Raw genomic sequence first — 13057 nt, 5'->3', positions numbered from 1 at the left:
CATACTTTTGGTACTTGCTATCCAGTCTTCTCCCTCACTTCGCATCTTGGCTAGTTTGGATTAGAAAGCTGCTTAAATTAGGAAAGATTAGCTTCACTTCTCTATAACTTTAGGATGGAGATGGACGATAATGACACTTGTCTTTTATTAGAAAAAAAGAAATCAATTATTCAAAGGTATTCAATTATTTCTAGGGCTTTGATAACCCTTGGGTTATATTAATTGACCAGAATATAGATTGGCTATAATTAGCCACACTAGTTGGAGGAAAGAAATCATACAATTGTGTGTAAGAAAGTTAAATTTACAATGTATTCAGAAAATATTCAGACCCCCTTCACTTTTGTCAATTTTGTTATGCTGCAGCCTGATTCTACAATTGTTGAAAATCATTTTTTTCCTCATTAATCTATACTCAATATGCCATTGAAAAAGGAACTTTAGAAATATCTGTAAATTTATTAAAAACAAAAAAATGAAGTATCAATTTGGCATGAGTCCCCTTCGGGGAAAAGGGCAGCATATAAGTGCAATAAATTCAAGTATTCAGACCCTTATCAGCAACACTTGAAATTTAGCTCCGGTGCCTCTTGACAGTTGCTGACACGTTTCTTCATCTTGGAGTCCACATGTGGAAAATTAAATTGATTGGACATGATTTGGAAAGGCACACACCTCCCTACAGAAGGCCTCACAGCTTACAATGCATATTGTAGCAGAGCATGAGGTCAAAGCAACTGCCTGCAGAGATCAGAGACAGGATTATTGCAAGGCACAGATCTGGGGGAAGCTACAATAATTTCTGCTGCACTGAAAGTTCCTAAGAGCACAGTGGCCTCCACAATTCTCAAATGGAAGACATTTGGGACAACTAGGAATGTTCCAAGAGCTGGTTGTCCTGTCAAAATGAGCAATTGGGGGGCGGTTAGTAAGAGAGGTGATAAAAAACCCAATGGTCACTCTGACTGAACTCCAGAGATCCTGTGTGGAGATGGGATAGAGTTCCAGAAGGACAACCATCACTGCCACCCCCACCAATTGGAGCTTTATGGCAGAGTGACTAGACAGAAGCCACTCCTCAATGCAAAACATGAAAACCCACTTGGAATCCGCAAGAAAGCACCTGAAGGACTCCGACTGTGAGAACAAGATTCTCTGGTCTGATGAAACCAAGATTGAACTGTTTGGCCTAAATTCTAAACATTATGGCTGGAGAAAACCAGGCACTGCTCATCACTCATCCCAACAGTGAAGCATGGCGGTGATAGCATCATGCGTGGTGTTTTTCAGCAGCAGGGACTGTTCAGGGTTGAGGGAAAGCTGAAGGGGGCAAAGTATAGGGATATCCTCAATGAAAACCTGTTCCAAAGCACTCACGACCTCAGAATGAGCAGAAGGTTCTTTCCAGAAGGATCTTAAGCACGCAGGCAATACAACCGAGGAGTAGCTTAGGGACAATTCTGTAACTGCCTCAGTGACCCAGCTGGAGCCCTGATTTGAACCCTATTGAACCTCTCTGGGGAGATCTGTAAATGGTTGTCCACCGATGGTTGCCATCCCACCTGACTGAATTTGAGAAGATTTGCAAAGAAGAATGGCAGAAAATCCCATTATCCGGGTGTGTAAAGCTTATTGCATCATGCCCCAAAAGACTGGAGTCTGTATTGCTGCCAAAGGTGCTTCAACAAAATACTGAGTGAAAGGTCTGAATACTTATGCCAATGTAATATTTCAGTTTTTTTTTCTTTTTAATAAATTTACAGACATTTATACAATTCTGTTTTCACTGTCATTATGGGGTCCCGAGTGTAGAGGAATGAGAAAAAAATGAATTTCAACAACGGTAGAATCAGGCTGCGGCGTAACAAAATTAACAAACATGAAGGGTGTGTGGGTCTGAATACATTCTGAATGCACCGTAACATTTATTTCTTGACAAGAATAGATTAAGTGTAATATAGTGTAATTAAAACTCAAATTGGTGCACAATTAAAACAGCATTAAATTTAAAATGGCAGTGTACACACACACACACACACACACACACACTATTTTGGCATCAAGGCATCCCACATTGCTTCTGTCTGTTGTTTCGTTTCAGAACTCCCAGAATATTCAAGGCAATTTGCATTCCACATTCCGATGCCCCTCAGGCCGTGTTTTTTCACATAGGTGGCTTTCTGAGAAATACTCCTGGGATCATCAAACCATACTTGGTGGAAAACACCACGTGAATCCTGCAAGATAGGAGAACGTAACAGCAAAAATATTAACAAATATACTAGCTGATGTTCCTTTCACTTCCGTCCTTCATCTCACTAGTCACCTTTCTGCAAATGAAATACAAAAATCAATAGTCGCTAAACAGATTTGAAATTATTTGACGCGATGACCAAGTGAATTCAATGAAGCTGAATAATTTGGATTCAGTCCCCAGCTCCAGGAAAGATTACTCACATCATCTCCTTCCCTTCCCTCTCTCTCCCCCCCTTACCCTTACTCCTTCTTTCCTTTATTGCAGTGTTTCTCACCTTGGAGACTTTAAGTCCTGTGGACTTCAACTCCCAGAATTCCCCAGCCCTGGGGGATTCTGGGAGTTGAAGTCCACATGACTTAAAGTCGCCATGTTTGAGAAACACTGCTTTATTGTAAGCCCTTTAATTTCTACACATATTGCCGTTGGATTTGATTTGAAGCTTACTTGTGACTTCCTTGTAACTGTTATATTGGTCCTAGTAAAAGTAATGCAGTACTTTTATTTGGTGATTTGCCCCCCCCCCATCAATGAATCAACATAGCTATGTTATCTGTTTGATGCGGTAAACTAATTAAAATAATGTTCCAAATAAATAAACAACTTACCTTATATTCCAAATATGGCGCTTTCTGCTCCTCATCCCACAGAATCCCAGAAACAGAGCTATTCACTTGAGACATTATTGTTTTATATGGAACCTGACGTCCTGCTGCATCGCTACATGGAGCTCCCCGGAAAGGGATTTTTTCAATGATGCACTCATGAGTCTGAAAAAAATACAACTTTTGTTATGGATCAGTATTAACACTTTAAGGATTATTGCTTATGTAAAGTAAACCCCAGAGTTGATATCATCTGTTTTACTCTTACCTTTGATAAATTTTGACAAGTATAATCATAGCCATACCATGGCACTCCCATCACCAACTTCTTTTGGTTAATGCCCATGAAAATGTAATTGTCATACCCTAATTTAATATAAAATTCAGAATTTATCCACATGCTTTTTTGTTCTTATATACCATATACTTCCATACATATAGTTATATTTGCATCATCAAGCAAAGGCTACTGAGGTGAACATTCAAGATACAAGTAAATATTCAGATCATTCAGATATGGTCCTCTCTTTCTAGATGAGCATCTTTAGTTTTTCTTACTATTTATTTTGCTTTCATGAGAATGTAGAGAAGTAATAGTACATAGCCATGATGGCGAACCTATGGCACGTGTGCCCGAAGTGGCACATGTAGACATGTTGCCTGTTTGTCTTCCGGGTTTCTGGTGCACATGCACAAACGAAGATCAGCTCGTCTTTGTGGGTGCAGAGGTGCCGGAAACCAGAAGACCAGCTCTTCTGGTTTCCAGCGTAAGCATCCACAGCCTGCATGGCAGTAACCAGAAGACGCTGGCTGGCATGCATATGTGCCCCAGAAACCAGAAGTACATTTTCTGGTGCACGCATGCCCTCTGGCGCAGCTCCTCTTCCTGGTCGTAGCCCAGAGAACCATGTGTGTGTGATTGAAGCCCGTGCGCGTGTGCAAAGTGCTACCTTTTTGGCACTCAGTGCCACATGCACACTCACTCCCTTTTAGGCACCAAGTGTTGAAAAGGTTCGCCATCACTGGTACACAGCCTTAGAGCCTAGAAAAGGTCCATAGCCAAGATTATTGCTAATTAGCCAAATTAATTGAGATATTGTCTTTTGCAAGGGAAGCTAAGTAAGCTCTTAACATCCAATATATACCAGGTATCTCCTATGTTAAATTGTCCTCAATGTAATTCTCAGAACATATCTTGAAGATTCCAATGAAGGAGAATATTTGTAACTCTAGCTACAAATATTACACTTTATTATGATATTTAGCTTTTACCTTATTTATTCTCAAAAGCTTTTTTTTTAAAAAAAACTATATTTAGATCCCTTCAGGTATAGTAAATCTCTAAAGACTACAGATATCATTGTTATGTTTTTTAAAAATTAGCTGTAATTATTTATTAATTGTATACACAGCCCAGACTGGTTAATTTCTGGATTCTAATAATACCTGGGGATTAGTGTTACCATAGAGCAGAATAAAATGCTTTAAATAAACATACTTTACATTCTTCAAATTTCAAATACTGCATATATTGTAGGTTTTTTTTTAAAAAAAGATTTCCAACATTTTCCCTTGTTTTATAGCATACCTGCTAAGGTTTGGTTATATGGAGCATTGGCTCTTGCTATGCAATGTGACCAGACTTGACTCTGTTCATCGTAGGACATCACAAACAGGAAATCACAGGAGTCAGCAATCCCAGTATAGTTGTAACATCGCCTATCTATACATTCAGGAGACCAAGGTACATCAAAAGTTACCTGTGTATGAAAGAAACACACCCATCATTTTTCATTCATCCACTTTTTATGGGTCATCCAACTGTTAATCATGCACTAGCAGTATAAATCATAGGTCTGCACAGAAACCATAAAATTACTAACAGGAATATTAGAGTACAGTGGAACAGGCCCAAACACTATAATGAAACCAAGGCATTTCTCTTGCAATGTACGATAATGTAAAAAAAAAAAAAGGAGAATTTTCCCCTTAGAAACCAAAGCTAAAATACATCTAATGGCATCTAATAGATGCACATCATTTTATGCACTCAATCGAAGGCTACCAGGTGAAATGGCACCGTTTGGGAGCAACTCAAATTTATCTTGGTTTATATTTGCCTAGAATTTATGTCACATTCATATATTTGGGAGACCATTATATATTATTTTAAACAGTATGTATGTGTGCATGTATGTATGATGTATGTATGATGTATGTATGTATCAGAGGTGGGTTCCTACCAGTTCGCACCTATTTGGTAGAACCGGTTCATCAAATCTACCGAACCGGTTAGAAGAGGTTCCACCAGTTGACCCGGAAAGCAGGCCACACCTACAGAAGAGGTTCCAAAATTTTTTGAAACCCACCACTGGTCCTTGGATATGATTATTCTACACTATCATGCTCATAGTTATAAAACTCAGTGCCTCGGTGAAAGGTAAGGATGACTACTGCGTTTGTGGTGCAATCAGAACATTGCGTGTGTTGAAGTTGTTTTAACGCAAACCAAAGATGCCTTTTAAAAAACAAGTTTACATCATATTCTTATGCATGCCAGTGCTGTGTGTGAGGTAATTTAAGGTGGTTCTGACAAGTGTCGTCGGCATCTTCATATCCGGTCACATGGGGTGCAAGCCACTCCCACAAAGGAGGCCACACCCACAGAGTAGGTTCGAACAATTTTTGAAACCCACCACTGGTATGTATGTATGTATTTATTTATTTATACATTTTATGTGGCCACCTTCTCATAGTAATGGTCATTCTGAGCAACATAAAATAATTTAAAATTAAAATTGTAATAAAGTTAAACCAACCATTAAGTAATAATATCTGAACATCCCTAATTTACAATGGAGAAAAATAACAAAATCAATCAGCAGCAGAAATGGCTTATTCTTCCAGACAAAATTCCTAAGGCAACTGCAGGAGAACTTTATTTTTTTCTGAAAGCCTAGTAGTCAGGGTCATCTGGAAAGTGAAGGGGATACTGTTGCACAGTGTATGGCTGCAAATCCCATGTGCCGGAAAATGACATTACATAGTCTCCAACCCCCAGGCCGCAGCCCACCACTATTTGCAACTGGGCCACATGAGCAGTAGGTAAGTGCACACAAATGTGCAGCTCAACTTCAGTGGTGGGATTCAAAAACTTTTACTACTTATTCTGTGGGAGTGGCTTGGTGGGTGTGGCAGGGGAAGTATACTATAAAATCTCAATTTCCTGCCAATTCCAGGGGAAGGTTACTGCAAAATCCACATTCCCTCCCGATCAGCTGGGACTTGGGAGGCAGAGAATCGATGGGGACGGGGCCAGTCAGAGTTGGTAGTTACCAGTTCTCTGAACTACTCAAAATTTCTGCTACCAGTTCTCCAGAAGTGGTCAGGACCTGCTCAACTTGTGCAAGTCACGCTGTGCAGGAATGAGCATATGTGCCAGCCTGCCGCTCACGTAAGTTGAGCTGTGCATGTGAGCTGGCTGGGCTGCCAAGCTGCAAAGATTGGGGATCACTGACATAGTAGGCGAAACATGGAACATGTTTGAATGTTGTTGAATGTTTATTTTATTTATATGCCACCCTTTTCCCCCAAAGGGGACTCAGGGCGGCTCACAACTCAAACCAGGGAAGGGGGGATACAGACAAAATTAAAACAACACAAAACAATGCATAATTTAAAACACACGACAGTCATACCATTCGAGACGGGGGCAACGGTTCTTTAGCCCCAGGCCTGTCGGAACAGCCAGGTTTTAAGGGCTTTGTGGAAGGCCTGGAGGGTGGTGAGGGTTCGAATCTCCACGGGGAGTTCGTTCCAGAGGGTCGGAGCAGCCACAGAGAAGGCTCTCCTCCAGGTAGTTGCCAGTCGACACTGACCGGCGGATGGAATTCGGACGCGGCCTAATCTGTGGGATCTAATCGGTCTAGTGGAGGTAACATGGCATTCCTGTCAATTCTGGTGAGGTGAGGAGAAATAGTCAGTGATCAAATAATACCCCACCCTTGTGCCATATAAGGAATTTGACCCCCCAGCCTGAGCGATGGAACACTGGCCAAATTATTGGGAGGGAAACACAGCAGCCACTCGGTCTTGTCCGGATTGAGTACCAGTTTGTTAGCTCTCATCCAGTTCTTAACGGCCTCAAGACCCCGGTTCATCATGTCCACCGCTTCATTGAGTTGGCACGGGGCGGACAGATACAACTGAGTGTCGTCCGCTTTTGGTGGTATTTTATCCCGTGCCTCTGAATGATCTCGCCCAGCGGTTTCATGTAGATCACTGACATAGTATGCAAAACATGGAACATGGCATTCCTGCTAATTCTGGTAGGATGAGGAGAAATAGTCAGAGATCAAATAATACCCCACCCTTGTGCCATATAAGGAGTGATAACAAGCATGTGTGAATCATATCCAGAAATCTTACTGCATTCGGATATATAGTTGAGAAGCATAAAATTGAATTATTGTATTTTTTGGAGTATAAGATTCACCTTTTTCCCTTCAAAAAAGAGGCTGAAAATCTGGGTGTGTCTTATACACTGAATACAGCATTTTTTGCCCCCAAAACCCCAGCCCGTCACCAAAATGGTTGTGCATAGCCTTATGGAGGCTTTCAGAGAAATCCCCGGGAAGCAAAAATGAACAACCCTCTAGGAGAACTCTGCAAACCCCCTAAAGGCTATTCATGCCTTTTTTGTGGGGGAAACGCACCAGTTTTTGCGAAAAACGTGCCATTTTTGGGAGATTTGCGGAGTGCAAAAACTTTTTTTAATATGCCTCTTCAAAACCTTGGTGCGTCTTATACTCCAGTGCATCTTATACTCCGAAAAATACGGTAGTGCATGCATGAGAAGAGTCACTGTTCTATTTTTACCTGGGATCCTGGAATTTCTGTGTGAAAAGCATCTGTAGTTTCTTTAACCAAAGCTGTTAATGCATAATATTCAGCCGAAAATGGGTTAATCTCTTGCTCAATGTCAATATTGATTCCATCCATGTACTGTGTTTTGGCCAGGTCTACCTGCTGGTTTATCCAGGCTGTTCTAATTGCAGGATCAATAATTTTCTTCACAGATATATCTCCTGAAATAAAAATAGTGATGATTTACCAAATTGCTGCATTATTAAGGCATTAAAAATATTTTGAGATCAAAATTTTTCTTATCACAATTCCTTTGAAGTATGTTCTGTCCTGAGAATTTGAGTTTTGTTCTGTGTTTTTTACAACACTGAAGCTACTAAACAATGATGCACAGAGAGATCTCAGTCAATATTAGTAGCAACTAGATGCATAGCTCTACCCCTGTCCATGTATTTATTTACTTAGCACGCCTGTCCATTTTTGTGCACATAAATCATCTTCCTATCCCCCAGAGCAAAAGGAAGGCAAGAAATTAAAATAATTCTGTGTTTGTTATGGTGATGTGGCTCTGCAGTAAAACTCTTTACAATCACGCTTTTCTGAAAACAGAAATGATGTGGGACAAGTGTCCCCACCAGATAGCCAGGCTACTAATATGCCAAAGCATTACTGATATCTACTTCTGCTTTTGCAGTTGTATTTTCTGTTTGCAAATGGAGAATTCCTGATTGCACAAAACGCCACAGCAACTTTGCTTTGCCAAACACAATAGTGAGTGCCCAGCAACAGCATAAATCATGATCTCTGTTCATTTCACAATCAGATCCGAACCCCTGTCTGATATCACCATTAGAAATAGTCAAGTAATGAATTTAAATCACTTTTTGCTTTTGTAAAATTGTTTCTAGAAAGATGAATTCCAATGAGGAGGGAAAATCCACATGATTATCCTTGTCCAGTGGTGGGTTTCAAAATTTTTTAGAACCTATTCTGTAGGTGTGGCCTGTTTTGTGGGAGTGGCTGGGCGGTCATGTGACCAGGCGGGAGTGGCTTGGCAGTCAGGTGACTGAGTGGGAGTGCCTTGGCAGTTATGTGACTGGGTGGGAGTGGCCAAGTTGATGTCACTGAATTCTTTGCCCCAAAGAATGACCTACAAAAAGAAGAATTTAAAAAAGGAAATTTATTATTTTGAGCACTTACTACTTAAATGAGAATAAAATAAGTACACAAAACAATAAAACAGCTACTTTCAGAGGAAATATGGCTGTCCTTGCTGGTCTTCAACATTACTGACCACCTTACACACACACTTCCAGCCCCTCTGCCTCTTCCCTCTTCCTGGATTCACTCAGTCATTTTTAAAACTCACAGCCTGTGCACACACAAGACATTTTTAAAACCCACAGGCTATGCACAGCACACATTCTTCCAGCCCCTCTGCCTCTTCCCTCTTCCTGGATTCTCTCATTTTTAAAACTCACAGCCTGTGCACACACAAAACGTTTTGAAAACTCACAGCCTGTGCACACGCACAGACTTTTCCACTCTTTTAAAAATGTCTGAGTGAATCCAGGAAGAGAGAAGAGGCAGAGGGGCTGGAAGTGTGTGTTCCTATAATATCTTCCAGCCCCTCTGCCTCTTCCCTCTTCCTGGATTCACTCAGACATTTTTAAAACTCACAGCCTGTGCACAGCACACACTTCAAGCCCCTTTGACTCTTCCTGGATTCACTAAGACATTTTTAAAACTCACAGCCTATGCACAGCACACACTTCCAGCCCCTCTGCCTCTTCCCTCTTCCTGGATTCACTCAGACATTTTTCACTCATGATTTACTCAGACATTTTTTTAAACACACACACACACACTCTTCTAACACTCTTCTGCCTTATAGCACTCTTCTGTCTCTTCTCTCTTCCCCAACATCCTCACCCTCCCCCCCCCCCCCCAGCCACTCACCAGTTCTTTCTTCTTCTGGTTCGTCTTCTGAGAAGGGATGGGAGGGGCAAGTGAAAGAGCGAACAAAGGGATGGAGCATTCTGGCACGGGGCCTCCTGACCAATGGGTACAGGAAGGCACACTAAATTTCACCATCCGGTACGACCGTACAGGTCCGTACTGGTTGAAACCCACCCTGTCCTTGTCCATGGAGTTATGTAATGAAAAGTCACATTTGAAGGCCCATATCTCTTCAGAAGAATAGGGCCAGGTTGTAAAAGATATACTTTATAGCAGCCTTTCTTCATACATTAAGTAAGATTTTTAAAAAGCCTTAATCAACATATCAGGGCAGATCACAGGAATGAATATCTGCTGAATTGTATTAATCACAGAGCTTTAAAAAGAGGCCATAAGCATGAGCATGAAGAGAAGATCAGAAATTAATTAATACATGAAAGAGAAATTACAACAAGGAACACCAAGGTCATAAGTGCTTCTGATGTTGCTTAAGATTCCAAAATAATAATAGCCATTCATCAAGTTGTTCAGCTTTTGTTACTCACTGATTGGGATTTATATACTCATTTTGCTGTGCTTTCTATACTGCTTTGCTGATGACACTTATTTGGACAAAATTATTTGAATACTGTTTAGTGTTAACAGTAATACTGGCTTGTCTGAAAAACAATGTATGAGAAAAATCTAGCAGAGAAATTTTATTATGGAAGAACATTATCACAAAGTGGATTTAGTAATGATTTTATATGGATACATTCCAGATGAGCTCTCAACCATGCTACAAATCTAATACTTATGTATTTGGGTTGACTGGGGACGACTGATCAGAACAAAATCATTAGGCTTTGAGAAATAACTTCCCAGTTAGGACAACATATTTACTTTTCCTGTCAAGGCTAAAAGGCAAACTCTCCATTTCACATGATAATCAAAGAAACTGACTACCTCCACTTTTAAAGAAGTTGATTTTGGACATAAATTTATTTCCTTGTTGTAATTGGAGCCTTGTGAATAAATTTAGTTTGTGATACTGATTAATTTACTTATAACTGCATCACTTTTAAAAATTAATATCTTTTTAGCAGGCTGAATTCTTGTTTCCAAGATTATTATATAATCTTGGTTAACCAGTTATTTAGGATGTTAACAATTAGTAACCATTAGTAAGTGAAGCCTGATGACCAAAATATATTAAAATGATTTATTTTTGAAAAGCATAATATTGTCAGTATGTTTTATTAGAAAAAGCACGGAAAGAAGGCCCCAATTCTCTGAATATATATACATACATATATACATGTATGTATGTATATATATAAATATAAATATAAATTTTATATATTATATATATATCAATTATATATATAGGGTTGTTCTTCTTTTAACATAAATGTAATGGGGCTAAATATGAATATCTATGAAACTGATATTTATTCCAATGAAGTTGTACAGGTAGTCCTCGACTTATGACCACAACTGAGCCCCAAATTTCTATTGTAAGTGAAACATTTGTTAAGTGAATTTTGTTCCATTTTATGACCTTTCTTGCCACAGTTGTTTAGTGAATCATTGCAATTGTTAAGTTAGTGATCCTGAGTCTGGTGATGCCCTAATGCAAATGCTTTTAATATGTCATGAGTAAATTGTGATAATAATGGCAATAGTGTTACATAATGATTAAGTCTGCATTTTTACAGACACTTAATATAGAATAGATTTAATGAAGCTCAGTGGGTCCTACCTGTGAGAAAAGACAATAAAGACAAGGTGCAGAAAATGTTCTCCTTGTCCTAATTAGAACTTACCTTTCAAAACTACTCTGGATCCTTTTGAATGAGCATGACACATAAGCTCAGGGTCATATTTTCCAAATGTGGCCACTGTTGTAATCAGTGACCAGTTATAATTTTTCCACGTCTTCCCGCCAACATCAAATACAAAGACCTATAGAGGAACAGTTAAAAAAAATAGTATCACTCTCACCACTCGTCTTTAACTGATTTAGCTGGTAAAGAAAACATTTTAATTAGGACTAGGGGAAAAAAACTTTTTACAGCCAGATTTGTTTTTTGCTTTTTTGTATGTTGATCCAATTCCCATAATCCTCTGTCCAAAATCCAATTCAAAAGCCAACAAATAGGGAAAGGGACCTAAAAACTATTTGCTTAATATAAATTCTGATAATTTGGAATGACATAGAAATGCTCAATTCAATAATAAGCCTTCTGTCTTCAAAAGGATGACTGCTATGCTAGATTGATGGAAATTCACTAGCTCTGGGGGACATTAAAACCCACAGCCATTTGATTCTTCTGAGGCTCAAGCCCAAGGCAGTTCCTACAATGGAATGTCATCAGCATAATGTTGGAATTTCAACCTGTGCTGATGGATGACATCGCCCAGGCCTTTGTAAGGTAGGTGGTAAATAGGAGCAGGAAGAAGTTTGAGGCACCTTGTGTAACCCTGCTGGATCTCTCCCTTCTCCAGTTATTTCTGCCCATTATGAATATTAGCTAAGTATTTTCAGATTAGTCACCCTTTGCTTTCATTTCACAACCACCTTCCTAGAGTTTCACCCCAGCACCAGGAAATTGAAGAGGAGAAAGACAAGTGACACATCAAGACTTAGGCTAGAAGTTGCCACCGTGTGTTTGTTTTTTCTTCCCGCGTGAAGACAAGAAAAAAATGCAGGGCATCGATCCATTCCAACAGCGATCCATTTCCTGGAATGGATCACCAATCACAGGGGAATTTTCAGTCGCCTGCAGTTCGGGAAATCTTAAGATCCATTAAGGTGGAGTAGGCTTAATGTTAGAGACAGAACAGACTGGCTGAGGAAGTATTTGCATGCATAGGGGACACAGATAATTGGGATCTGGGGAGGATCCTCAGTGGGTCCCTGTCCTTCGCATCTTTTCTGGCTCCCACGGTCGCGCGCGGGCCACGCTTGCTCAACTTTCCCCAGCCAAATGCCCAACGCTGCACGCCTCAAAGTCCCTTAAACTTCCACTTTCATTGGGGAGCGACTGACCCGAGCGAGACAATCCACCCGATCCATGCACTTCGCGGAACTCTTCCCCCCCCCACTCCAGGAGGGGGCCGGCGGGGGCCGGGGAGCTCACCTCGAAGTCTTTGGGGCTCGAGATCGGCTTGCAAAGCGCGGGATCCTGACACGGGCACGCGCCGGCAGCCAACCGCAAGTGCAAAGCGAAGAGGATCGCGGTCAAGAGACGCGCGTCTCCGCCCCCTCCCGCGCTCTTCATGGCTAGGGCGCGTCGGCTCGGCTCGGCTTCTCTCACAGCGTCCCCAAAGCGCGTTCCTTTGCCCTGCGAGGCGATCGCCCTGCCTAAAGCTGGGGAAGAACCTGCTTGGC

The 13057-nt window shown here is 40.7% G+C and overlaps 1 protein-coding gene and 1 long non-coding RNA gene across 2 annotated transcripts in view; one reads left to right on the top strand and one right to left on the bottom strand.

Annotated features, from left to right (window-relative positions):
* LOC148044551 (uncharacterized) overlaps window positions 1–2189 on the top strand; it is a 17450-nt gene extending 15261 nt beyond the window's left edge. Inside the window, exon 3 of the long non-coding RNA XR_015697248.1 lies at window positions 2102–2189. This is a non-coding gene — a long non-coding RNA (uncharacterized LOC148044551). The remainder of the gene's footprint in view (window positions 1–2101) is intronic.
* LOC148044550 (di-N-acetylchitobiase-like) lies at window positions 1725–13057 on the bottom strand. The gene is made up of 7 exons (XM_087719378.1): window positions 12807–13057; window positions 11490–11628; window positions 7738–7946; window positions 4448–4619; window positions 3128–3225; window positions 2863–3024; window positions 1725–2237 (listed from the first exon to the last, which is right to left on the bottom strand). Exons 1-7 carry the CDS (start codon window positions 12945–12947, stop codon window positions 2049–2051), a joined length of 1110 nt encoding a protein of 369 aa, XP_087575504.1. The 5' UTR covers window positions 12948–13057; the 3' UTR covers window positions 1725–2048.

This window comes from Thamnophis sirtalis, unplaced genomic scaffold (genome assembly GCF_051295495.1).
Source record: "Thamnophis sirtalis isolate CommonGarterSnake01/CBP01778 unplaced genomic scaffold, rThaSir2_p1.2 scaffold_7, whole genome shotgun sequence".
NCBI lineage: Eukaryota > Metazoa > Chordata > Lepidosauria > Squamata > Natricidae > Thamnophis > Thamnophis sirtalis.
The sequence above is the reverse complement of the archived record's forward strand: the minus strand, read 5'-3'. Positions and strand labels throughout refer to the sequence as shown.

Bases quoted from the DNA above. Each gene is read 5' to 3' on its own strand.
- LOC148044550 (XM_087719378.1), bottom strand. From the start codon at position 12,947: ATGAAGAGCGCGGGAGGGGGCGGAGACGCGCGTCTCTTGACCGCGATC. The intron at 11,629-12,806 runs GTGAGCTCCCCG...GTTCCTCTATAG, and splicing joins CGAGCCCCAAAGACTTCGAG to GTCTTTGTATTTGATGTTGG. The intron at 7,947-11,489 runs GTAAGTTCTAAT...TTTTTATTTCAG, and splicing joins ATCCAGAGTAGTTTTGAAAG to GAGATATATCTGTGAAGAAA.